Here is a 27629-nt window from a genome sequence, read left to right on the forward strand (position 1 = left end):
AAAAAAAAATTATGGTATTTGTTAAGCACTAACTATGTGCCAAGGACTGTTCTAAGTACTGGGGTAGCTACAAGCTAATCAGGTTGTCCTATGTGGGGCTCACAATCTTAATTCCCATTTTCCAGATGAGGTAACTGAGGTCCAGAGAAATGAAACGGTTTGCCAAGGTCACACAGCAGACAAGTGGTGGAGCTGGGATTAGAACCCACAACCTCTGGCTCCCAAGCCCAGGCTCTTTCCGCTAAACCATGCTGGTTTTCACTGCTCCTTCCTCCTCTTCCTCCTCCCCGTGTTCTTTCTCTCCACAACCTCCCCCATCCTTCACCCCTTCCTCTGCTCCTCCTTCCGCACGTCCCCCCCCCCCTTCCCCTCCCCCTCACCCACCCCCATCCACCTTCTCCCTTCCACTCCTCCACTTCTTCCTCTTCCCCTTTCCTTCTCCTTCTCTTCCATCTCCTTCTCCTCCTCTTCCTTCTCCTCCTTCTTTCCCTCTTCCTTCTGCTCCTCCCTCTCCTCTTCCTTCTCCTCTTCCTGCCCCTCCCTCTACTCTTCCTCCTCCTGCTGTTCTTCCTCCTCCTCTTCCCTCTGCTCCTCCTCCTCCCCATCTCCTCCTCTTATTCCGTCTCCTCTTCCTCCTTCTCGTCCCCATCTCCTCCTCTTCCTCCTCCTCCCACTCCTCCCAACCAGATGTCCATGGCTGACAGGTCCACCTCAGGGCCAGGGGTCACCTACGGTCAACCCTCCAGCCAGGATGAGCCCCACGCTCCTCAGGCAGGTCTCACTGTCCGTCAGTCCACACTTGCGTATCTCCCCCAGGACAGTGAAGTCGTCTTCCCCGCAGGACTGGAAGAGAACAATGCGGGTCTCAACCCCAGTCCCCGAGGATGATCATAATAATTATTATTAATTGGTACTTGTTAAGAGCTTACTATGTGCCAAACACTGTTCTAAGTGCTGGAGTATATTCAAGTTAATCAGGTTGGACACAGTCCCTGTCCCATCGGGGGCTCACAATCTCAATCCCCATTTTTCAGATGAGGGAATTGAGACTCAGAGAAGCAAAGTGACTTGCCCATGGTCACCCAGCAGACCGGTGGCAGAGCCGGGATTAGAACCCATGACCTTCTTACTCCCAGGCCCAGGCTCTATCCACTACAGGTACTCCTCATGGTGCTTTGCATACAGTAAGTGTTCAATAAATACGATTGACTGACAGACCTTGCAAGATTAATCGATCTCCCGCCCAGTCCCACAGCACTGATGTCCATATCTTTAATTCTCTATTTATTTCTATTAATGGTTGCCTCCCATTCTAGACTTTAAGCCCACTGTGGGCAGGGAATATGTCTGCTTATCGTTGCATTATCCTCTCCCAAGTGCTTAGTTCAGTGCCCTGCACACAGTAAGTGCTCAATAAATACAACTGAATGATTGAATTGACTGAACGTCTGTTCCCTCTGAGGATGTCCCCACCCCAGGATGGTGACACTGAGGGGCAACCAGAGGGGTCACGGGCATGGGCACCTACCTTGGCCAGGACGTAGTTACAGTCACCGTGAACGGTGTAGTGCTTCTCGTCGAACGTAGACACGTGCGAGCCACCTTCCACGGAGCACACGCCCGGGCACGGCTGCCACGTGCAGTCCCAGCGCCCACTGGAGCAGGAACTGTGGGGAAAGGCCAGGGGCACAGGGGCACAGGGGCACCAGTCATTCATTCATTCAGTCGTATTGACTGAACACTCACTGTGGGTAGAGCACTGTACTAAGCGTTTGGAAGATGTCAATACAACAATAAACGACACATTTCCTGCCCACAGCGATCTTCAGGATGCCGATTCCCTGGACCACTGGGCCAATTCACTCCTCCTGGCTTCAGGCTTCCTTACCTATGAAATAGGGATTCAGCTCCACGCCTCCTTATGTCCCTATCTGTGATTTTATATTTATTTCTGTTAATGGCTGTCTCCCCCTCTAGACTGTATAGCTCTCTCTGGGCAGGGAACATGTCTGCTATATCGTAATAATAACGTTGGTATTTGTTAAGCGCTTACTATGTGCCGAGCACTGTTCTAAGCGCTGGGGTAGATACAGGGTCATCAGATTGTCCCACGTGAGGCTCAGGGTTAAGCCCCATTTTACAGATGAGGTAACTGAGGCACAGAGAAGTTAAGTGACTTGCCCACGGGTGCTCTTCCAAGGGTTTAGTACAGTGCTCTGCACATAGTAAGTGCTCAATAAATACGATCGACTGACTGATTTACTTTGTGCCAGGTTCTGTTCTAAGAGCAGGAGTAGATACAAGTTAATCAAGTCAGTAACTGGAAGTCCGTGGGGGGCACTGGGGAATGGTTGGGTGGATGGAGGTAGGAGAGGAGGAGGAAGAGGGGAAGAAGAGGAGGACGAAAGAGGGTGGAAGGAAAGAGAGGAGAGGTTGAGGAAGGGCCTACCAGGTACTGCAGTCTGTCATGTACTGAGAACCTGGGGCAAAGGTCTTGCCATTGAAGGTGCAGTGGCACTGCGCCACTGGGACACATCCCCGCCCGGTAATGTCATCCAATACAGTGCCTGCAGGGGCGGGAAGAAGGGCGGTGATTAGGGGGCCGGGCCAGGGGAAAGGGCAGGTGTCCCGGGGGTCTGGCCAGGGGATGGCCGGGGGGGGTAGATGCTGCAGGAGGGGAGGGGGTCGCACCCAGGGTGCCGAAGCAGCCGTCTATGCAGTGGCCCTGGTCTAGCTGAGGCAGGGGAGGAGGAGTGAAAGGGGTGGGGAGGGGTCTTACCCAGGGGGCAGAAGCTGCTCTCCATGCATGCAATTGTCCCGCCCAGCTGGAGCAGGGGAGGAGGCATGGAGAGGTCATAATAATAATAATAATAAAATACTATTGAATGAATGAATAATTGTCATATTTGTTAAGCTCTTACTATGTGCCAGGCACTGTTCTAGGTGCTGGGACAGATATAAGCAAATCGGGCTGGACACCGTCCCCGTCCCACGTGAGGCTCATAGTCTCGATCCTCATTTTACAGATGAGGTAAACAGAGGCACAGAGACGTGAAGTAACTTGCCTAAGGTCACACAGCAGAAAAGTGGTGGAGTCAGGATTAGAACCCATGACCATCTTACTCCCAGGCCCGGGGCTCTATCCACTACATCATGCTGCTCTCTTGCCTGGGAGCAGGGGGTGGGAGGGAGGCGGGGGGCAGAAGCATCCAACTGTGCAGTGGCCCTGGCCCAGTCTGGGGGGAGGGAACGTGGAGGGAGTGGAGAGGGGGTCTCACCCGGTGGGCAGAAGCAACCGTCCATGCAATGGTCTTCACAGAGTTGGCTGTGCTCAGGGTTGGAGCAGGTGTCGGGGCAAGGAGAACCGCACTCCTCGTAGCGCAGCGTAGATGGACACTTCTTGGCTGGAATGAAGGTCGGGAAGCCGGGCTGACTGGGCTGACCAGTAAGTTGGTCAGTCAGACGTATTTATTGAGCGCTTATTGGGTGCAGAACGCTGTATTAAGCGTTTTCAACAGTCAATCATATTTATTGAGCACTTACTGTGTGCAGAGCACTGGACTAAGCGCTAGGGAAAGGACAATAGAACCATATAACAGACACATTCCCTGCCCAGAATGAGCTTAGAGTCTAGGGTCTGGTCCCCCGGCCCCCAGCCTACCAGCTCCTGACCCTCTCCCTGGGGTCATTGGCTTTCCAGCCTACTAGCCAACTGTCCCCCGGGCCCTGGCCCATTAGCACCATCTCCCAACTCACCGGTTCCCGACTCCCTGCCCCTGCCCACTGGCCCCTGGGTCCACCAGCTTCCAGGCTCCTGCCCCTGCCCCTTCAAAGCCCTACTGAAGGTGCGGCTCCTCCAAGAGGCCTTCCCAGACTAAGCCCCCCTTTTCCTCAGCTCCCCTTCCCTTCTGTGTCCCCCTGATTTGCTCCCTTTGCTCTCCCCCACACCCCCACAGCCCTTATGTATTTATGTATATATCTATAATTCTATTTATTTATACTGATGCCCGTTTGTTTTGATGTCTGTCTCTCCCCCTCTAGACTGTAAGCCCGTTGTGGGCAGGGATTGTCTCTCTTTATTGCTGTATTGTACTTTTCAAGCGCTTAGGACAGTGCTCTGTATAAAACAAGCACTCAGTAGATGATTGAATGCACGAATGCCCCCTGGCCCCCATATCTACTCGCCTCTGGCTCCTGGCTCCTGACCCATGAGTCTACCAGCTCCTGGTCCACCTTCCCTGCCAACTGGCCCCCAGGTCCACCAGGTCCCAGCCCCCCTACCCCGTCCCAGGGGACCATCAGCTCCAGGCTCCTGCTCCCCAGTAGACCCAAGTCCCCCATTCTACCAGCTCCAAGCCCCCTGCCCCCCAGTTCCACCAGACCCCCAAGCCCACCAGCTCCTTGTCCCCTGTCCTTGCCTCTTGGTCGCCAAGTTCATGAGCTCCTGGCCCAGAGGCCCCCCGGGTCCAGCAGCTCCCAGCCCCCTGCCCCCCCCGGGTCCACCAGTTCCCGGCCTCCTGCCCGTCCCCCACCCCTTGTCCCCTTGCCCTGAGCCCCCTTTCCCCCCCTCGGTGACTCACGGCACAGCTTGGGGGTCCTCCAGGCCCGGGGCCGCCCTCCGGCATGAACACACTGCCTGGAGTACTCAGAGAAGGTGCTGCAGGCGCAGGCCGGGGTGGGGGCAATGGGGTTGGGGGAAGCAGGGGTGGGGGTGGGAGTAGGGGTGGGGGTGAGGCCGGGGGCGCAGAGACACGTGTCCTGCCGGCAGGCTTCGATGTAGTCGTCGACGTCCACGAGGCCGTGGCAGGCGGAGAAGGGCGGGCCCTTCAGGATCTGACTGCAGGGGTCCTGGGGGGTGGGGGGCTGGGGGCAGGGACAGAGACCGAAACCCACCCTCAGCCCCCTTGGGCTGCCCAGACTTCCCGAAGGGACCGTCACTGGAATGTCCGGAATCCCATCCCGGAGTCAGAATCAGGGTTCACTGGGTGCCTGCTGGGTGTAGAGCACTGTACTGGGTGCCTTGTCAGTGCAGAGGGCTGTACTAGGCGCCTTGTGGGTGCAGAAGGCCGTACTTGCTGCCCGCTGGGTGCAAAGCACTCTTCAGAGCACCTGCTATGTACAGAATGCCGTACTGGGTGCCTCGTGGGTGCAGAACACTGGGCTGGGAACTTCCTGGGCGCAGAGCGCTGTACTGGGCTTCTTGTGGGTAGTATTAGCTGCCTGCTGGATGCAAAGCACGCTCCAGAGTACCTGCTAAGTGCAAGAGTTCTATACTGGGCGCCTTGTTGGTACCGAGTGCTGTACTGGGCACTTCCTGGGTGCAGAGAGCTGTACGGGGTGCCTGCTGGGTGCAAAGCAGACTCCCTGGCATATACTATGTGCACAGCGCTGTACCGAGTGCCTACTGTGTGCAGAACACCGTACTGGGTGCCTGGTAGGTGCAGAGTGCTGTAATGGCTCCTTACAGGGTGCAAAGCACTCTCCGGAGCGCCTACTATGTGCAGAGTGTTGTACTGGGTGCCTTGTGGGTGCAGAATGCTGTACTGGACATCTGCTGGGTGCAGAACACTGTACTGGACACTTCCTGGGTGCAGAGTGCTGTACTGGGCACCTGCTGTGTGTAAAACAGTCTCCAGGACCCAGGCTATGTGCAGAGAGCTGCACTGGGTGCCTACTTTGTGCAGAGCACTGCACTGGCTGTCTTGTGGATACAGAGCACTGCACGGGTGCCTTGCAGGTGCAGAGCTGCCTTGCAGGTGCAGAGCTACCTCCAGGACACCTGTTGGTGCTGAGGCAGTACTAGGTGCCTTCTGGGTGCAGAATACTGTACTGGGTACTCCCTGGGGCAGAGTACTGTACGGGGTGCCTGGTGGGTGTGGAGCACTGTATTGGGCGCCTGCCGGGTGCAGAGCTTTGTACTGTGTGACTGCTTTGTGCAAAGTGCTGTACTAAGAGCCTATTGTTTGGAGGAGGGTGGAGAGTTGTGGTTTGGTACAGCTATGGTGCAGTGTTGGGTGGAGGGGAGGTGTTTTCCTTGGACAGCCCAAAGATGGGAGAGCTGGCAGTGAGGGATAGGCTGGGTCCTGGACAAGGGGATGTATCCCCGCTCCTCCCCTGCCCCATGCTAGGACCCCAGCGAGAGCCCCCAAACCCTGGAGAGAGGGTTCAGAACCCCAAGAGCCCCCAGATCCTGGAAATAACCCCCCAGAACCTCAGGGAGAGACCCCAGACCCTGGAGGGAGACTCAGACCCTGGAGAGAGCCCCAGACAAAGGGCAGCGCCCCCAGTGTCCCAGCAAGAGCCCCCCCAAACTCCGAGAGAGCCCCCAGAGCCCGATGAGAGCCCCCAGACCCTAGAGAGAGACCCCAGGCCTTGGAGAGAGCCCTCAGACCCCAGTGAGAGCCCCCTGGTTCCCCAGCTCCCAGCCCCCTGTCCCTGCCCCCTGACCCCCAGGTCCTCCAGCTCCTGGTCTCCTGCCCCATCCCCTGGCCCTGACCCCCCTCCCTCAGCCCCCGTCCCTCCAGCGAAAGCCCCCAGACCCTGGGGAAAGCCTCAGACACAGGACAGCACCCCCAGAGCCCCAGCTAGAAGGCCCTCAAACCCAGAGAGAGCCCCTCAGACCCTGGAGAGAGCCCCCAGAATCCCAGAGAGAGCTCCCAAAGCCCGACGAGAGACCCCAGACCCTGGAGTGAGGCCCCAGACTTTGGAGAGCTCCCCGACCCAGAACAGAACAGCACTTCCAGAACCCCAGGGAGAGCCCTCAGACTCTGGAGAAAGCCCCAACAACCTCAGAGAGAGACCCGGGAGCCTGGAGAAAGCCCTTGCATCCCGAAGGGAGACCTCAGAGCCTGGAGAAAGCCCCCAGTCCCCAGAAAAAAAAATCCGGATCTTGGAGAAAATCCTCAGACCCCAAAGAGAGGTCTCAGAGCCCAGAGAAAGCCCCCAGACCCCAGAAAAAGACCCAGACCCTGGAGAGAGCCTTCAGGCCCTGACGAGAGCCTCCAGACCCCAAAAAGAACCCCTAGGTTCCCGGAGAGAGCCCCCGGAGTCTGGAGAAAACCCCCAGATCCAGGACAGAGCCCCCAGATCCCCGGTGAGAGAGCCCAGGATTTACCGATTTCTCGGTGCAGTTGGTTGGGGAGGAGGGGGCTGGATCCTGGCACTGCTCCAGGGGTCCATCCATCTTCTGCAGGTTCCCAAACTCCACGGGGCTCAGTTGGATATCTGCAACACCCCAGGACAAGCGCCCTTTCACTTATGACTGGGCTTAATAATAATAATAATCTTGGTATTTATTAAGCACCTAATAATAATAATAATAATAGTATTTGTTAAGCACTTACTATGTGCCAAACACTGTTCTAAGAACTGGGGTAGATACAAGGTAATCAGGTTGGAGACAGTCCCTGTCCCACGTGGGGTTCACAGTCTCCATCCCCACTTTCCAGATGTGGGAATTGAGGCACAGAGAAGTTAAGTGACTTACCCAAAGTCACGCAGTTGACAAGTGGCGGAGCCAGAATTAGATCCATGACCTCTGACTCCCAGGCTGGTACTCTTTCCGCTAAGCCACGCTGCTTTCATTAACTATGTGCCAAGCACTGTACTAGGCATAGGGGTGGATACAAGCAAATCAGGCTGGAAACAGTCCCTGTCCCACGTGGCGCTCACAGTCTCAATCCCCATTTTACAGATGAGGGAATTGAGGCCCAGAGAAATGACTCGCCCAAGGTCACACAGCAGGCAGGTAGCACAGCAGGATTAGAACCCATGTCCTCTGACTCCCAAGCCCATGTTCCTTCTGCTAAGCCGCGCTGCTTCTCTGTTATAGCGGGGTGCACGCGATCCACTCACTGTTGGAGAAGAATTCGTTGTAGTCCCGGAGTCCGTTGAAATCCCCGCAGAGCCCACAGGTCTGGTTGGCGTATCTGGGGTCCAGTTCCAGCTGTATCGAGAGCAGAGGGGCAGCATTCATTTATTCAGATGTACTTATTGAGCGCCTACTGTGTGCAGAGCACTTAACTAAGCACTTGGGAGAGTCCAATAGAACAGTAAACGGACTAGAGGAGTCCAGAGGAGCTTACGGTCTGACTGGGTCATTAGACAGGAAGCATCTTGAGGGTCAGGGTGTTGCCTCGTTCCTCCGATACACTTATCCGAGCACTTGGTAGTAATGATAATAATAATTGTGTTAATTTGCTAAGCACTTACTATGTGCTAGGCAGTGTTCTAAGCACTGGGGTGGGTACAAGCAAATCAGGTTGGACACGGTCCCTGTCCCATGTGGGGCTCGTAGTCTCAATCCTCAATCCCAATCTCAGAGAAGCAACGTGGCTTAGTGGAAAGAGCCCGGGCTTGGGAGTCAGAGGACATGGGTTCTAATCCTGGCTCTGCCAGATGTCTGCTGTGTGACCTTGGGCAAGACACTTCACTTCTCTGTGCCTCAGTTACTGCATCTGTAAAATGGATATTAAGACTGTAAACCCCATGTGGGACAACCTGATTACCTTGTATCTACCCCAGCGCAGAGAACAGTGCTTGGCACATAGGAAGCGCTTAACAAATACCGTAATTATTTATTATTATTATTTTACAGATGATGTCACAGAGGCACAGACAAGTAAAGTGACTTGTCCAAGGTCACAGAGCAGACAAGTGGCAGAGCCGGGATTAGAACCCATGACCTCCTGATTCCCTATCATTAAGTCATGAGTGTTGCTGTTGGTAAGTGCTCGGTATAGACCATTATTGTCACTTTAAGGGCTTTTTGTCCATGGTCTGAATACACAAGCCAGGGCTTGAGTCCCAGGGTGGTTTAGACACGTCGGCCGGGCCCGGATTTCCAAAATAATTAGACAAAACAGGCGGGGCCAGAGTCCCAGGTGGTGTAGACACACTAGCCGGGGCTAGAGTCCTAGTGTGGTGTAGACACACCAGCCGGGGCTGGAGTTCAAGGGGGTAGACTCATTAGCTGGGGTCAGAGTCTCGGCGTGGTGTAGACACACCGGCTGGGACTGGATTCCCAGTGTGGTGTAGACACAGCAGCCGGTGGCGAGGCCAAAGATAGACTCACCAGCTGGGGCCAGTCCCAGTGGAGTCCCAGTGTGGTGTAGACACCCCAATCAGGCAGGAGTTCCGGCGTAGTGTAGACACACCACCGGGAGCGGGAGCCCAAGTGTGATGTAGACCCACCAGCTGCAGCCGGAGTCCCCGTATGGTGTAGACTCACTGGCCGGGGCTGGAGTCTCAGGATAGTGTAGACACTCCAGCAGGGACAGAAGTCCCAAGGTGGCATAGAACCACCGGCTGGGTCCGGAGTCCCGGGGCGGTGTAGACACCCCAACCGGGGATGGAGCCCAAGGCTGGTGGAGACGCACCAGCTGAAGCTGGAGTCCCAGTGCGGTGTAGACACACTGGAGTCCATCTTCCTAGTCGGGAACCGAAGACCTTTGCGACTGCTGGGCCGGAGGCTGCCGAGCTTAGGGCAGACCCAGGGAGCCAGAGAAATCTGAGCTTCCTCCAGTCAGTCAGTTGTGCTCACCTCCTCCAAGAGGCCTTCCCAGACTGAGCTCCCCCCTTTTTTCCCTCTGCTCCCTCCACTCCCCCCTTCACCTCTCCGCAGCTAAACCCTCTTCTCCCCCCTTTCCCTCTCCTCCTCCCCCTCGCCCGTCCCACCCCCCCGGCACTGTACTCGCCCGCCCGACTGTATATATCTTCATCACCCTATTTATTTTGTTTAATGAGATGAACAGCACCCTGATTCCATTTATTTGCCATTATTTTTATGAGATGTTCTTCCCCTTGACTCTACTTATTGCCATTGTTCTTGTCTGCCCGTCTCCCCCGCTTAGACCGTAAGCCCGTCAAAGGGCAGGGACTGTATCTGTTGCCGATCTGTCCATTCCAAGCGCTAAGTACAGTGCTCTGCACATAGTAAGCGCTCAATAAATACTATTGAATGAATATATCGAGCACTTACTGTGTGCACAGCACACTTGGGAGAAGAGAATTTTCATTCAATTGTATTTACTGAGCGCTTACCATGTGCAGAGCACTGTACTAAGCGCTTGGGAGAGGACAATTGAACAATAACCAGACACATTCCCCTCCCACACGAGTTTGCGGAAAACCCTCCCTGAAAACACCACCCCCTTCCCATATAAACCAGGGGTGGGGCGCTGGGAGCGGTCCTCACCAGGAGAGCATCCTCTTGGTTCCACAGGAAGTGCAGGCCCAGCTTGGCTACGACTTTCAAATACCCACTGCTCTGCTCCACCAGGACCCTGGACTGGCTGTGGGGCAGCTGGACTCTGCAGAGGAATAATAATAATGATAATGATGGTATTTGTTAAGCGCTTACTATGCCACAGACACTGCGCTAGGTACTTCAGAGAAGCAGCGTGGCTCAGTGGAAAAAGCCCGGGCTTGGGAGTCCGAGGTCATGGGTTCAAATCCCAGCTCCGCAACTGTGGGCAAGTCACTTCACTTTTCTGGGCCTCAGTTACCTCATCTGTAAAATGGGGATGCCTCACGTGAGCCTCATGTGGGACAACCTGATTCCCCTGTATCTACCCCAGCGCTTAGAACAGTGCTCTGCACATAGTAAGCACTTAACAAATACCAACATTATTATTATTATTACTTTAGAGAAGCAGCGTGGCTCAGTGGAAAAAGCCCGGGCTTGGTAGTCCGAGGTCATGGGTTCAAATCCCGGCTCTCCCACTTGGCAGCTGTGTGACTGTGGGCAAGTCACTTCACTTCTCTGGGCCTCAGTTACCTCATCTGTAAAATGGGGATGCCTCATGTGAGCCTCATGTGGGACAACCTGATTATCCTGTATCTCCCCTAGTGCTTAGTACAGCGCTCTGCACACAGTAAGCACTTAACAAATACCAACATTACGGGGGTGGATGCAAGAAAATCAGGTTTGATGCACTCCCTGGCCCACATGGGCCTCACAGTCCCCATTGATCCCCATTTTACAGATGAGGTAACTGAGGCACAGAGAAGTAAAACGACTTGCCCAAAGTCACACAGTGAATTCATTCAATCGTATTTATTGAGCACTCACTGTGTGCAAAGCATTGTACTAAGCACTTGGGAGAGTACAATAGAATAACAAGCAGACTCAGTTCCCTCATCTGTAAAATGGGGATTAACTGTGAGCCTCACGTGGGACAACCTGATTCCCCTGTATCTACCCTAGCACTTAGAACAGTGCTCGGCACATAGTAAGCGCTTAACAAATACCAACATTATTATTCCTGCCCACAACAAGCTCACAGTTTAGAGGTGGGAGATGGACATTAATATAAATGAATGGTTAAATGAATAAATAACAGATAGATATAGAGAAGCAGCGTGGCTCAGTGGAAAGAGCCTGGGCTTGGGAGTCGGAGGTCATGGGTTCTAATCTCGGATCTGCCACTTGTCAGCTGTGTGACTTTGGGCAGGTTACTTAACTTCTCTGGGCCTCAGTTACCTCATCTGTAAAATGGGGATTAAGACTGTGAGTCCCACGTGGAACAACCTGATCACCTTGTATCTCCCCCAGCGCTTAGAACAGTGCTTGGCACATAGTAAGCGCTTAACAAATACCACCATTATATATACATATGTGCCATGGGCCGGGAGGAAGGATGAATGAGGGGGGCAAGGCAGGGTGATGCAGAAGGGAGTGGGAGAGGAGGGCACAGTCAGGGAAGGCTTCTTGGAGGAGATGGGCCTTCAATAAGGTTTCGAGAGGGGGAGAGCAATGAATGACCCCCTTCAGCCCCAGTCAGCGGCCCCCCGGCAGTCAGTCGCCAGACATACGGTTTGCCGTCGACCACGACGGAGCCGGCGATCATTTCCACCACGGTCCCTTCGACCTTGAGGAGGACCCGGAGGATGGCGGTGGAGTTGGAGCCCGGGGCCCGGCGGATCTGAACGTTGAAGTCCTCGTACGGGGTGTGGCAGTGGGCGGCCAGGACGTAGTTGCAGAGGCCGGGGAAGCGGAAGATGGCACCATCGAACGTCTTGTAGTGGAAGCCCCCCCACGTGCTGCACACCTGCCCGCCGTGGGCGGGGTTCAGGGCTGCCCGGAGCATATAAGTGGTCAGACTGTCAGCTCCTTATCAAAATATTAATTCATCATTTATAACTGTATATTGTTCAGCATTTTCTAGGTGCTTGGCATAGAGTAAGCGCTTAACAAGTACCATAATCATTATTATTATGTGCCAGGCACCGTACTAAGCTCTGAGATAGATACAAGATAATCGGGTGTGCAGAAGTGAAGCAACTTGCCCAAGGTCACACAGCAGACGGGTGGAGGAGCGGGTTTAGAATCCAGGTCCAGACTATATCCACTAGGTCATGCTGCTCCAGTGTGGCACTCAGTTCTAAGTAGGCACCCAGTACAGCATGCTCTGCACACAGTAGGTGTCCAGTACGGAGGAGCAGCGTGGCTCAAGTGGAAAGAGGCCGGGCTTGGGAGTCAGAGGTCATGGGTTCGAATTCCGGCTCTGCCACTTGGCAGCTGTGCGACTGTGGGCAAATCACTTCACTTCTCTGTGCCTCAGTTCCCTCATCTGTAAAATGGGGATTAAGCCTGTGAGTCTCATATGGGACAACCTGATTAACCTGTATATCCCAGCGCTTAGAACAGTGCTCTGCACATAGGAAGCGCTTAACAAATACCAACATTATTATTACAGCACTCTGCACCTGCCAAGTGCCCAGCCCAGCCCCCATCATACAGTAGGCAACCAATACAACCCTCAGCACTCAGTAGGCACCCAATACAGTGCTCAGCCCCCAGAAAAGTGTCCACGCATAGAGAACAGAGCCAGGGCCTGGGAGTTAGAAGGTAATGGGCTCTAATTCCCGCTCCACCATTTGTCCACTGTGTGACCTTGGGCAAGTCACTTCCCTGGGCCTCAGTTACCTCTGCTGTAAAACCGGGATTGAGACTGTGAGCCCCACGTGGGACAGGGACTCTGTCGAAACTGATTAACTTGTATGCAACCCAGCGCTTAGCTCAGTGCCTGGCTCATAGTAAGTGCTAAACAAATACCATCATTAAAATGATTATTATTAAGACCGATTGATTGGAAGGATTTCTTCCTTTCACTTACCTTTTATCTTGGGGGGATGGGTACTGTGGGGGTGGCTGAGCTCTCTGGGGGGGTCCCCTGAAACAAAAAATGACACTGGAGGCTGAGCAAATGGAGTCTCTCCCGGGCAGGGTTGGCAAGAACTTTCTGTGACTCAAGGAGGGCAGGATTGATGGCCTGCTTTCTCGAGGCCGGGGGCGTGGATGGGGTGTGGTCGGGAGGGGGTGGACTTGGGGTGGATGGGGGGGTGGACAGGAAGGAGATTTGGGGAGTTACTCCAGCAATCACAGCCTTCCGGAAAACAGAATAAAATGACTCGTTCTGTCCACGCTCAGGTACATTCCATACTTTTACCTAGGTCGTCCACACACTTGCACACACCCACAAGCGCTCACACACACAAAAGCACTCACATGTACACACAAGTGCTCACACACACCCACAAGCACTCGCACATATGCAGAAGCTCTCACACACACGCTGCAGAGAGGGAGGAAGGGAGTGAGGGGGAAGGGTAGGAAGAGAAGGGGAAAGAAGGAGGAGAAGAGAGATGGAAGGGAAGGGGAGAGTGTTAAAGGAGCCCCTTTTCTTCTCTCCTTTTCCCCCATCACCTATTTCAGCCAGTCAGATATGTCACCTGAAAAACGATGTGGGGAGTGGGGAGCCGGGACCCCTAATGTGGGCTAGAGGAGAAGGAGGTGTCCAACCCAAAAGGGAGACTCTGGAGGCCAAAGGAAGTTCTGGCTGGGGTCTGCGTGTAGGGGAAGGGAAATAGGAGGAAGAAGAGGAGGAGTAGAAGAAGAAATGGGGGGAGTAGGAGGAAGAGGAGAAGGATGGAGGAAAGGAGAAAGAGGAGGATGGGTGAGGAGAAAGAGAAGAGGAGGAGGGGAAAGAGGAAGAGGAGAAGGAAGAGCAGAAGGAGAAAGAAAAGAAGAAAGAGAAAGAAGTGGAGGAGAAGAAGGGGGAAAGAAGGAGGAAAAGGGGGAAAAGGATGGAGGAGGAGAAGGAAAAGAAGGAAGGATGAGGAGAAAGCAGGAGGAGAAGAATGGGTGAGGAGGAGGGGTGGAGGAGGAGAAGGATGATGGTTGAGGAGAAAGAAGAGAAGGAAGAAGAGGACGAGAAGGAAGAAGAGGACAAGAAGGAAGAAAAGGACAAGAAGGAAGAAAAGGAGAAAGGAAGAGGTGGAAGAGAAGGGGGAAAGAAGGAGGAAAGGGGGAAGGATGGAGAAGAAGGAAGGGTGAGGAGGAGGGGTGGGGGAAGAATAAGAAAAGAAGGAAGAGGAGAGGAAGAGGAGGAGATGAATGGGGGGGGAGAAGGAGAAAGCAGAGAAGGATGGGGAGGAGGAAAAGGAGAAAGAAGGTAGTAAAAGTATTCAGCACATCCTATGTGCAGAGTACTGTGCTAAGCACTGGGAGGGAATAAACAGCGTGGCTCAATGGAAAGAGCTCGGGCTTGGGAGTCAAGTCACTTAACTTCTCTGTGCTTCAGTTACCTCATGTGTAAAATGGGGATGAAAACTGTGAGCCCCACGTGGGACAACCTGATCTCCTTGTATCCCCCGGCACTTAGAACAGTGCTCTGCACATAGTAAGCACTTAACAAATACCAACATTATTAATAAACAGCTGGGAATTAGACAGGGTTCTTTTCCCTCAGGAGGCTCCCACTAAAAACAATAGATATGACCTCAACGCTGAGACTCCAGGAGGGAGAAGGGGCAAAGAAAAGGGACCAAAAGCTTTCTCCACTAAACTTCGTTCCTCCAGGGCAGGGGTGGTGACCACCAACCTTATTACCTTCTCCCAACCTCCCAACACAGCCCTCCACACAAAGCAGGCACCCAATAAAGACCACTGATCGCTTGATTGATTGATTGGAGTGATAATTTGCCTCGCTCCACCTGATTTCTATTGTCTCTTCCTAATCAGGTTTCTGTTGGGGAACAGAACATGAGGCTTGCATAAGAGGGGAAGGAGGTGACACATTGAGAATTACAAGCAAACTTTTTTTTTAATGTGCAAGATTCATTAGTTCCCTACGAAACCTTGGCACAGTGGCAATACTGTGCTGTAATAATAATTGTGGTATTTAAATGCTTACTAGTTGCCAGGCGCTGTACTAAGAGCTGGGGTGGAACAACAAATTGGGTTGGTCACAGTCCGTGTCCCATGTGGGGCTCACAGTCTCAATCCCCATTTTACAGATGAAGTAACTGGGGCACAGAGAAGTGAAGTGAGTTGCCCACGGCCACACAGCAGACAAGTGGCGGAGGCGGAATTGGAACCCATGACCTTCTGGCTCCTGGGCCCAGTCTCTATCCACTACGCCATGCTCAATCGATGGTATTTGTTGAGCGCTCACTGGGTGCAGAGCACTAATTTAAGCACATTGGGAGCATACTACAACAGAGTTGGTAGATAGGATGCCTGCCTCCAAGGAGCTTCTGGTGGAGCAGGAGAAAGTAGAAATTCTTCATTAATAATAATGTTGGTATTTGTTAAGCGCTTACTATGTGCAGAGCACTGTTCTAAGCGCTGGGGTAAATACAGGGTAATCAGGTTGTCCCACGTGAGGCTCACAGCTAATCCCCATTTTACAGATGAGGTAACTGAGGCACAGGGAAGTGAAGGGACGTGCCCACAGTCACCCAGCTGACAAATGGCAGAGCCGGGATTCGAACTCATGACCTCTGACTCCCAAGCCCCTGCTCTTTCCACTGAGCCACGCTGCTTCTCTAAGCTTCTGCTTCTTTCATTCATTCAATCGGATTTACCGAGAGCTTACTGTGTGCAGAGCACTGCATTAAGCACTTGGAAAAGACGATTCGGCAACAAATAGAGGCAATCCCTACCCAATAACGGGCTCACAGTCTAGAAGGGGGAAGACAGACAACAGAACAAGTGAACAAGCAAGTCGAAATGAGAAATATGGACATAAGTGCTGTGGGGCTGAGGGACGGGTGAATAAAAGAGACGAATCCAAGAGTAAAGGTGACACAGAAGGGGGTGCGAGAAAAGGAAAGGAAGGATTAGACAGTGAGGCCTCCTGGAGGAGCTGGGCTTTTAACGTGAACCCTACGTGGGCCAGGGTCTGTATCCGGCCTGATTAACTTCTATCTATAATAATACTAAGTAGTATTTGTTAAGCGCTTACTATATGCCAACCACTTGTTGCCGACTTGTTCATTCCAAGCGCTTAGTACAGTGCTCTGCACATAGTAAGCGCTTAATAAATACTATTGAATGAATGAATGAACTTGTACTAAGGGCTGGGGTGAATACGAGCAAATGGGATTGGACACAGTCCCCGTCCCATGTGGGGCTCACAGTTTCAATCCCCAGGTTCCCAATGAGGGAACTGAGGCCCCGAGAAGTTAAGTGACTTGCCCATGGTCACACAGCAGACACGTGGCTGAGGCAGGATTAGAACCCATAACCTTCTGACTCCCAGCCTCTTGGTCTATCCACTATGCCATGCCGCTTCTCAGTGGTTAGAACAGAGCTTGACACATAATAAGGACTTAGCAAATTCTATTAAAAAAGGAGATTTTTATATTGTCCTCTCCCAAGCGCGTAGTACAGTGGTTGGCGACACAGTAAGCGCTCAATAAATACAACTGAAGGAGTAAGCAACAGCATGGTTTAGCAAAAAGAGCACGGGCTTGGGAGTCAGAGGACGTGGCTTCTAATCCCAGCTCCGCCACTCGTCCGCTGTATGACATTGGGCAAGCCACTTCAGTTCTCTGTGACTCAGTTCACTCATCTGTAAAATGGGGATTGACTGTGAGCTCCACGTGGGACAACCTATTTACCTTGTATCTACCCCAGCGCTTAAAACAGAGCTTGGCACATAGTACGCGCTTCCGTAGCTCAGTGGAAAGAGAACGGATTTAGGAGTCAGAGGTCGTGGATTCTAATCCCGGCTCCGCCACCTGTCAGCTGTGTGACTTTGGGCAAGTCACTTGACTTCTCGGTGCCTCAGTGACCTCATCTGGAAAATGGGGATGAAGACTGTGAGCCCAAAGCGGGACACCCTGATGACCCTGTATCTCCCCCAGCGTTTAGAACAGTGCTCGGCACATAGGAAGCGCTTAACAAATACCAACATTATCATTAGCAAATACCATCGTCATTATTATTATAAGAAGGATGAGGGGCTGCGGCCACAAGGGGGCGGGCTTATCGAGCCTCCAGATCCCGAGCTTTAGCTGCCGCCGGCGCTGATTGGCTAAAGAGGACAGGGCTCCCGCCCCCTCCCCGCCTGTGATTGGCTAGTTCATTGATCTGCCGTTGCCCCGGCAACAGAGCCCGCCCCGTCCCGCCCTGCCGGAGCCGCGCAGAGATTCATTCATTCATTCAATCGTAATTATTGAGCGCTTACTGGGTGCGAAGCACTGTACTAAGCGCTTGGAAAGTACTTTTCAGCAATAAAGAGAAACAATCCCTGCCCACACCGGGCTTATAGTCTAGAAGGAAATAATAATAGTGGTATTTGTTAAGCGCTTACAATGTGCCAAGCACTGCGCTGGGGGAGATGCAAAGTTATCAGGTCGTCCCAGGTAGGGCTCACAGTCTTAATCCCCATTTGACAGATGAGGTCACTGAGGCAAGAGAAGTGAAGCGACTTGCCCAAAGTCACACAGCTGACAAGTGGCAGAGCGGAATTAGAACCCACAACCCCAAACTCCTCACTCTTGGCTTCAAGGCTGTCCATCTCATTGCCCCCTCCTACCTCACCTCTCTTCTCTCCTTCTCCATCCCAGCCTGCACACTCCACTCCTCTGCCGCTGCTAACCTACTCACTGGGCCACGTTCTCTCCTGTCCCACCGTTGACACCTGACCCACGTCCTACTTCTGGCCTAAATGCCCTCCCTCCTCACAGCCGCCAAACTAGCTCTTTTGCCCCCTTCAAAGCCCTACTGAGAGCTCACCTCCTCCAGGAGGCCTTCTCAGACTGAGCCCCCCCCTTTTCTCTGCTCTTCTTCCCCTCCCAATCGCCCCTACTCTCTCCCTCTGCTCTACCCCACAGCACCTGTGTATATATGTACATATTATTACATATTTATTATTCTTTATTATTCCTTATTCTGTTTTATTAATAATGTGTATATATCGATAATTCTATTTATTTATATTGATGCTATTGATGCCTGTCCAATTGTTTTGTTTTATTGTCTGACTTCCCCCTTGTAGACTGTGAGCCCCTTGTTGAGTAGGGGTTGTCTCTATCTGTTGCCGAATTGTACTTTCCAAGCGCTTAGTTCAGTGCTCTGCACACAGTAAGCGCGCAATAAATACGATGGATTGAATGAACCTCTGACTCCCAATTCCGGGCTCTCCCGCTCGTTGCCCCGTGGACCTGATGGTGAAGCCCCGGCCTTGGGGAGATGGGGGTCGGGTGGGCCGGGGTTATGGGGTCGCCATAGCTCACTGACCTTCGGATGCTGGCTGAGGGTCCGCCTTGTAGTGGTAGCTGGGGAACTGCTCCCGGTCCCCAGACTCCTTCTGGCTGAGGCCTGCGGGTGGAAGAAGGGGTCTCCGGTGGCTCGGGGCTGTGAGGGAGCATTGCCCCCCAGACTCACCTCCTCCAAGAGGCCTTCCCAGACTAAGCCCCCCTTTTCCTCAGCTCCCCCTCCCTTCCACGTCACCTCAACTCGCTCCCTTTTCTCTCCCCCCATCCATAGCACTTATGTATAGATGTACATATCTATAATTCTATTGATTTTTATTTTTTATTTTCCTCCCCTGTTCTGTCCCCCTCCCTCCAGGCTCGTGTCGCCTCCTGCCTCCAAGACGTCTCCACCTGGATGTCTGCCCACCACCTAAAACGCAACATATCTAAAACTGAGCTTGTTATCTTCCCTCCCAAGTCCTGTCCTCTCCCTGACTTCCCTGTCGCTGTGGATGGCAAGACCGTCTTTCCCGTCTCACAGGCCCGCAACCTTGGTGTCACCCTTGACTCTGCTCTCTCATTCACCCCACACATCCAATCCGTCACCGACACCTGCCGCTCTCACCTTCACAACATCGCCAAGATCCGCTCTTTGCTCTCCATCCAAACTGCTACCGTGCTCTCATAATATCCCGACTGGATTATTGTGTCAGCCACCTCTCTGATCTCCCTTTGTCCCGTCTCTCCCCACTCCAGTCTATTCTTCATTCCGCTTCCCAGATCATCTTCCTTCAGAAACGCTCTGGGCCTGTCACTCCCCTCCTCAAAAACCTCCAGTGGTTGCCTCAACCTCCTCACGAAACAAAAACTCCTCATCCTTGGCCTCAAAGCTCTCCATCACCTTGCCCCCTCCTACCTCTCCTCCCTTCTCTCCTTCTACTGCCCACCCAGTATACTCCACTCCTCTGCTGCCGCTAACCTCCTCACAGTCCCCTGGTCACACGTGTCCCACCGTCGACCCCCGGCCCACGTCCTACCGCTGTCCTGGAATGCTCTCCCTCCTCACCTCTGCCAAACTAACTCTCTTTCCCTCCTCAAAGCCCTACTGAGAGCTCACCTCCTCCAGAAGGCCTTCCCAGACTGAGTCCCCCTTTTCCCTCTGCTCCTCCTCCCCTCCCCTCCCGCCCTCTGCTCTTCCCCCTTCCCCTCCTCTCAGCTTATTTGTATATATTATTTATTACCCTATTTATTTTGTTAATGAGGTGTATGGCTCAGCGGAAAGAGCCTGGGCTTGAGAGTCAGAGGTCATGGGTTCAAATACTGACTCAGCCGCTTGTCAGCTGTGTGACTGTGGGCAAGTCACTTAACTTCTCTGTGCCTCAGTTACCTCATCTGTAAAATGGGGATGAAGACTGTGGGCCCCACGTGGGACAACCTGATCACCTTGTATCCTCTCCAGCGCTTAGAACAGTGCTTTGCCCATAGTAAGCGCTTAACAAATGCCATCATTTAGAGAAGCAGCGTGGCTCAGTGGAAAGAGCACGGGCTTGGGAATCAGAGGTCATGAGTTCGAATCCCGCTCTGCCACTTGTCACCTGTGTGACTTTGGGCAAGTCACTTAACTTCTCTGTGCCTCAGTTACCTCATCTGTAAAATGGGGATTAAGACTGTGAGCCTCATGTGGGACAACCTGACTACCTTGTATACCCCCGCGCTTAGAACAGTGCTTTGCACATAGTAAGTGCTTAACAAATACCAACATTATTATTATTATTATTATAACTCCATGATACTATTTATCTTGATGATGTTTTCTTTTCTTTTGTTCTGTTTTGCTTTGCTGTCTGTCTTCCCCATTTAGACTATGAGCCCATCATTGGGCAGGGATTGTGTCTATCTGTTGCCGAATTGTACATTCCAAGTGCTTAGTATAGTGCTCTGCACATAGTAAGCACTCAATAAATACTACTGAATGAATGAATGATGCCTGCTTACATGTTTTGATGCCTGTCTCCCCCCTTCTAGACTGTGAGCCCGGTGTGGACAGGGATTGTCTCTATTGCTGAACTGTACTTTCCAAGTGCTTAGTACAGTGCTCTGCATGGAGTAAGTGCTTAATAAATATGAATCAATGAACCTCAGACCGGGGCTGGTGGACGGGAATGGGTTACACCAGAGACCCCAGAACCAGGTTGGGGGGGAGGGGCAGAGGACTCCAGGGATCTCAGGCCCCAGCTATGTGGAAAAGTGTGTGGGAGGTGGTGAGGAGGGACAACAGGTCTCCTGGGGAGCTTGCATCACCTATTATCAATTATCATTATTATTATTGTATTTATTAATAATAATAATTGTATTTGTTAAGCACTTACTATGTGTCAAGCACTCTACTAAGCGCTAGGGTAGATACAAGGTAATCAGGTTATCCCATATGGGGCTCACAGTCTTATTCCCCATTTTACAGATGAGGGAACTGAGGCACAGAGAAGCTAAATGACTTGCCCAAGGTCACACAGCAGACACGTGGCAGAGCTGGGATTAGAACTCACGTCTTCTGACTCCCAAACCGGTGCTCTTGCCACTAGGCCACACTGCTTCACTTACTATGCACCAAGCGCTATTCTAAGCACTGGGGTAGATACAAGTTAATTAGGTTGGACACAGTCCCTGGCCCACGTGGGGCTCACAATCTAAATGGGAGAGAGAACTAGCATTGAATCCCCATTTTACAGCTGAGGAAACTGAGGTACAGAGAAGTGAAGCGACTTGCCCAAGGTGAATCAATCGTATTTATTGAGAATTTACTATTCGCAGAGCACTATACAAAAGGATTAGCAAACACGTTCCCTGCCCACAATGAGTTTACACTCTAGAGGGATCCAGCAGACAAGAGGCGGAGCCGGGATTAGGACCCAGGTCCTCTGACTCCCAGAGCCCAGGATCTTTTCACTGGGCCACATCGCTTCTCTTCAAGACCTCCCTCTCGGAGTCGCATGTGAGACGGGGTCCGTGGCCAATCTGACTATCCTCTAACCCTCTCGGGGAGAAGCAGAGTGCTGGACCCAGTGACAGCGCTGAATAAGTAGAAGCAGCACTGCCTAGTGGATAGAACCCAGGTCTGGGAATCTGAAAGTCATGGGTTCTAATCCTGCTTCACCATTGGTCTGCTGTGTGACCTTGAGCAAGTCACTTCACTTCTGTAGACTTCAGTTCCCTCATCTGACAAATGGGGATTGAGACCGTGAGCCCCAAATGGGAAAGGGACTGTGTCCAACTTGATTTGCTTGTATCCACCCCAGTGCTTAGTACAGGGCCTGGCACAAAATAAGCGGTTAACAAGTACCATCGTAATATAGCCAAAGGTCAAGGCTACACTCTGCTGCGGGGGAGGGAGCTGTGAAATTCCTTAGGTCTCCAGGGGTAGGAATTTGAGGAATCTGGTTGCTTGGGGCTCCCACAGTGGCATTTTCCTGCTTTTCCTGGTAAATGCTGTGTAACCTTGACCATAGGAGTCTCTCAATAAATAGCATTACTATCTGTAGAAGGGCTCACCATTCAAACCTTCCCCCTTTCCACCACTCCTTTCTCTAAGCAGGGCCTAGTGTCTAAACTCAGCTCCACCACTTGCCTGCTGGGTGATCTTGGGCAAATCACATCGCTTCTCTGGGCCTCAGTTACCTCATCTATAAAATGGGGATTAAGACTGTAAATCCGTTGTGGGACAGGGACTGTGTCTAACTTGATTTGCCTGTGTTTCTCACCTCCCCAGAGCTTAGTACAGTGGCTGGCACAAACTAAACACTAAAATACCACAATTATTATTATTAATCATAATATTAAATGTGCATCCTGGCCTTGAGCCCATTGCCATCTCTGATGGCGTCTACTAGCACGGCCATCAATCAATCAATCCATCAATCAATTTCTGTTTATTGAGTGCTTACTGTGTGCAGAGCAGCATACTAAGCACATGGGAGATACAATTCAGCAATTGGTAGACATGTTCCCTGCCCTCTAGACTGTAAGCTCATTGTGGGTAGGGAATGTGTCCATTTATTGTTATATTGTACTCTCCCAAGTGCTTAGTACAGTGCTCTGCACACAGTAAGTGCTCAATAAATAGGATTGACTGACCGACACCTCTACTAACTGCTCAGTGCAGTGCTCTGCACACAGTAGACTTTCACTGTATATTAGTAATTGATGAGCTCCTAATACAATGCTCTGCAACCAATTGGTATTCAGTAATTACTTAGTAATTTTGGTGATATTAAGTGCTTACTATATGCCAAAGACTGTTAGTAACCAAGCTTAGGAGCGCTAGGGTAGATACAAATTTGTCAGATAGGACCCAATCTGGTCTCACATGGACTGGGGGGGTGGGAGGGAGGTGCTCAGTAAATACTATTGATTTAATTGATTACAGAGTACTTACTACAGTTCTCCGTAGCCAGCAAGTGCTCAGTAAATATGATCAATGAATCAGTGGTATTCAATCAATCGATGGTACTTATTGAGCACTTACTGCTTGCAGAGCATGGTTCAGAGTGCTTGGGAGAGGACAATAGAAGAGAGTTGGTAGATGAGAAGCAGCGTGGCTTAGTGGAAAGAGCCCGGGCTGGGGAGTCAGAGGTCATGGGTTTGAATCCTGGCTCTGCCATTTGTCAACTGTGTGACTGTGGGCAAGTCACTTCACTTCTTTGTGCCTCAGTTCCCTCATCTGTAAAAATAGGGATTAAGACTGTGAGGCTCACGTGGGACAACCTGATTACCCTGTATCTCCCCCAGTGCTTTGAACAATGCTCTGCACATAGTAAGCACTTAACAAATACCAGAGAAGCAGCGTGGCTCAGTGGAAAGAGCACGGGCTTTGGAGTCAGGGCTCATGAGTTCGAATCCCAGCTCTGCCACTTGTCGGCTGTGTGACTGTGGGCAAGTCACTTAACTTCTCTGTGCCTCAGTTCCCTCATCTGTAAAATGGGAATTAAGACTGTGAGCCCCACGTGGGACAACCTGATTCCCCTATGTCTACCCCAGCGCTTAGAACAGTGCTCGGCACATAGTAAGCGCTTAACAAATACCAACATTATTATTATTATATGTCCCTTGCCCACAATGAGCTTACAGTCTAGAGGGGAAGGCAGATATTGAATTAAACTATGAATAAGGACACAGGGAATGGATGGAAGGATCAGAGGTTCTCTGTCTGGGGCTGGGCAGGCCGGTGACTTTTCCTTCTCGGGGTTCAGGGGCCCGAGTTGATGAGAGGCCTGGCCTGGGTGGACCATTTTCTATCGGTGACCTCCTCCTCCCTCTCTGGCTCTGGCTGTAGCCCTTTTGCCAGTTTGGGGCAGGTTTGGGGTGGGATTGGGGAGGGTTTGAAGGCAGGTTGAGGGACAGTTTAGGAGACAGGTTTAGGGTGGGTTTAGAGACGGTTTGGGGCCTGGATGGGGCAGTTTGGGGAGGATTTGCGGGGATTGTCCGGGGGAGGCAGGTTTGGCTGATATGATGTCAGAGATGATGATTTCCTGCCATCCCTCCCCATCAGTTAATAGAGTGCTCTGCACACAGTAAGCACTCAAGAAATACGATAGAACTATTAAATGAACTGAAAACTCCATGTGGAACAGGGGCTTAAGAAATACGACAATCATTATTATTCTTAATAAATCATGATTAAATCATTATCATTAAATAATAATGATGGTGATGATGATGACTATGGTATTTCTTAAGCCCCTCTTCCACGTTGAATTTGCAGTGTGATTTGGGAGGGATGGTAGGAAATTAAGAGCCATTTTACACATGTGAAAACCGAGGCCCAAAGAAGTGGGAAACGACATGGTCTAGTGGTTGGAAGTTAGAGGACTTGGGTTCAAATCCCGACTCCCCCAACTTGTATGCTGTGTGACCATAGGCAAGTCACTTCGCTTCTCTGGGCCTCAGTTCCTTCATCAGTAAAATGGGGATTAAGATTGTGAGCCCCCTGTGGGACAAGGACTGTGTCCAACCTGATTACCTTGTATCTACCCCAGTGATTAGAAATGTGCTTGGCACACAGTAAGTTCTTAACAAATACCATGATAATAATAATTATTATTATTATTAAGTGAAATGACCTGCTCGAGGCCACCCAGCAGCTGGGTTCATTCATTCGTTCATTCATTCAATCTAACTTATTGAGCACTTATTGTGTGCAAAGCACTGAACTAAGTGCTTGGAAAGGACAGCACAACAATAAGCAGACATCTCCTGCCCACAGCGAGCTTACAATCTAAAGGCGGGGAGAGAGACATTGCTATAAATAAATGACAGATATGGACATAAGTAATGTGGGGCTGGGAGGGGAGAAGAACAAAGGGAGCAGGTCAGGGAGACGTAGAAGGGAGTGGGAGATGAGGGAAGGGGGGCTTAGGCAGGGAAGGCCTCTCGGAGGAGACAGATGGTGGAACTGAGATTCGAACTCAGGCCTCCCTGCCTCCCAGGCCCGGCTCCTTCCACCCGGAGGCACTGCTGCATCATAGCTCCCACATGGTGGCCCCCTGATCCATTCAGCCTGAGGCTGGGATTTTCCTGGGAATGTCCTGGCTCCTTCCACCTCCACCCCCTTGAAAGGAATTTCTACCCATCTGCCCATTCCCCACCAGGCTGTCGGCCCCCAGAGAGCAGGAAGCACAGGCCTGGCTTTGTGGGGGGACTCCTCTAAGCGATCAGTACAGTGCTCTGCACTCAGTAGGTCTTCAGTAAATACCATTAATACAAATTAATCACCAATTAATCACAACGGTACCTCTTCAATTGCCAAAGCCCCTGCCAGACTTCTTAATGTCCTCAACTCAACTTGTGGGAGATTCAGGATATCTATCCATTCATTCATTTATTCAGTCGTTCAGTCAAATTTATAAGCTCTTACTGTGTGCAAAGCACCATACCTAGAGCTTGGGGGACGACAGCACCACTAACATGGACTCCAGGGGTGTTTGAAGGATAAATGAGGAAAAGATTCAGACTCCAGCAAACATTAAATCATTGATTCTGCCAGCACCAAGATTCTCCCCAGTGACCCAGCATGGACCATCCAACACTCCTGACTCTCCCCCATCCATCTCTGACTCTCCCCTCTTCCTCTCCCCCAGTGACCCAGCATGGACCACCCATCGATGACCCCAAACCTCCCCTAATTCTGCCCTTGTTAATCACTTGGCCAATGCCAGCCACAACCCCCTGTCCCACAGCAACCTATTCAGTTTGAAGGCAGAGAACGTGTCTATCCAACTCCACTGTCCTCTCCGGAGCGCTCATTACAGAGCCCTGCACATAGTAAACTACCAGCTCCTTGAGGACAGAGACCATGTCTACTAACCCTATTGTTTTCTCCCAAGCACCAGCTTAGCACTCTGTACACAGTAAGTGCTCCAGAAATACCACTAATTGATTGATTGAGATTTCCAAGTAGCCAGACCCTTGTAGCGCACAGCCAATGGGAAGTGGCTCCATCCCTCAGCACAGAACCAGGGAATGAGTCTGTTTATTGTTGTATTGTCCTCTCCCAAGCGCTTACTACAGTGCTACACACATAGTAAGTGCTCAGTAAATATGATTGAATGAACAGACGACATGCTCAGAAGGGGATGGAATAATAATAATAATGATGATGGCAGTATTTGTTAAGAGTTTACTATGTGCCAGGCACTGTAGTCTGCATTCATTCATTCAGTAGTATTTATTAAGCAGTTACTGTGTGCAGAGCACTGTACTAAGAGCCTGGAAAGTACAATTTGGCAACAGATAGCACTGGGCTGGTTACAAGCAATTCAGGTTGGATGCAGTCCCCGTCCCCTGTGGGCTCACCGTCTTAAATCCCATTTCCCAGATGAGGTAACTGAGGCCCAGAGAAGTGAAGTGACTTGCCAAAATTCATACAGCAGACAAGTGGCGGAGGCAGGATTAGAATCCATGACCTTTTGACTGGTTTGGGCCTTATTCCCAGAGGTTCTGCCCTGCTTTCCCCGGCATGGGGCAGAGGGGGCCGGGAAGTAGAATGGGAACCCCCCGCCCCACCCCGGGCTGGGGCAGCTTGTACTTTAGAAGTCAACCGGGCATGGACCCAACGGTCATTAGAGCAGTGGCCATGTGTCCGGTTTCCCAGACAATCTGGCTTCTGGATGGTCTGCCCTGACCCAGACTGGGCCGGGCCTCTGACGCCCCTCATCCTGGCCTGTCTGTCCTCCACCCCCAAGGAGTCATTCTTTGGGTTCTGTAGATTTCTGAAAAGAATGCCCCCACCACCACCACAGGATCCCCTGAACCCCCACCAATCATGGCCCGAGAAAGGCAGAGTTGGTCCTCTCCACTCCCCCTCGGTTTCCCCCCCAACTTCCCCCAGAACCACGCCAGGAAGCCGCCTACCCAGCCGCTGGCCAAGGCCGACAGTCAGCACGAGGACCCACAGGGCCGACGGACCCCTCCTCCCGAAGCCCATCTCGGCTGTCGGTGGGGGGACGGAGACTCTTGGGGGAGGCTGCCTTTCCCCTGGGCCTTAAGTAGCCTTGGGCTGGCTCCGTCCCCCAGCTGACTCACAGAGGAGGGGCCCGGCCTGGCCCTCCCTCCCGCCTGCCCTCCCCCCACCTTCTTGCCAGCTGCAGGTAAACAGGAGACGGGAATGGGAGGACCGGGGTGCTCTCCATGCCAGGCAGAGTGACTCGCACCCGGACAACCCTCGACTTCCGGCCTCCCTGCCTCCCCACGAGAAGATGTGCAGGGCTCTGAGGGGGTGGACACAAGACAATCTGGGCCCTGTGATCCCCCCATTGCAGCCCGTCACCTCTCTCCACGCAAACCCAGGGGCGAGGGGGCGCCCACGTTGGAGTCTCTTGTGGGCTGAGACCCCCCGATGGGCACGGGGAACTGAGGGGAGGTGTAAAATGACAAGCCAGACCAGTTATCTCCATCTCTTCAGCTTTCCGCTCTGCTCTAATGGACCCCCAGAGGACACAGGGGTGGGACAGAATGTGTCTACACATGCGCACATGCCCGGGGGGAGGAAAGGGTGAGGCAGAGCTGGTCTACACGGGCCCTGGGGGGAGGCAGGTTATGAGCAACTACAAGCCACTGTGTCCCCCTGCCACTGCCCCATTGAGCAG

The 27629-nt window shown here is 52.1% G+C and overlaps 1 protein-coding gene across 1 annotated transcript in view; it reads right to left on the reverse strand.

The window, feature by feature from the left end:
* LOC103166071 (mucin-5AC-like) overlaps nucleotides 1-26973 on the reverse strand; it is a 70400-nt gene extending 43427 nt beyond the window's left edge. The window contains exons 1-12 of the mRNA XM_029059393.1: nucleotides 26896-26973; nucleotides 18533-18613; nucleotides 13119-13175; nucleotides 11815-12076; nucleotides 10196-10310; nucleotides 7855-7945; nucleotides 7115-7224; nucleotides 4581-4863; nucleotides 3279-3404; nucleotides 2450-2567; nucleotides 1529-1667; nucleotides 733-843 (exon numbers count right to left, since the gene is read on the reverse strand). Coding sequence (XP_028915226.1) covers nucleotides 733-843; nucleotides 1529-1667; nucleotides 2450-2567; nucleotides 3279-3404; nucleotides 4581-4863; nucleotides 7115-7224; nucleotides 7855-7945; nucleotides 10196-10310; nucleotides 11815-12076; nucleotides 13119-13175; nucleotides 18533-18613; nucleotides 26896-26968 — 1566 coding nt within the window. The 5' untranslated portion in view covers nucleotides 26969-26973. The remainder of the gene's footprint in view (nucleotides 1-732; nucleotides 844-1528; nucleotides 1668-2449; nucleotides 2568-3278; nucleotides 3405-4580; nucleotides 4864-7114; nucleotides 7225-7854; nucleotides 7946-10195; nucleotides 10311-11814; nucleotides 12077-13118; nucleotides 13176-18532; nucleotides 18614-26895) is intronic.
* Nucleotides 26974-27629: the final 656 nt, after the last annotated feature.

This window comes from Ornithorhynchus anatinus, chromosome 3, assembly GCF_004115215.2.
Source record: "Ornithorhynchus anatinus isolate Pmale09 chromosome 3, mOrnAna1.pri.v4, whole genome shotgun sequence".
Taxonomy (NCBI): Eukaryota; Metazoa; Chordata; class Mammalia; order Monotremata; family Ornithorhynchidae; genus Ornithorhynchus; species Ornithorhynchus anatinus.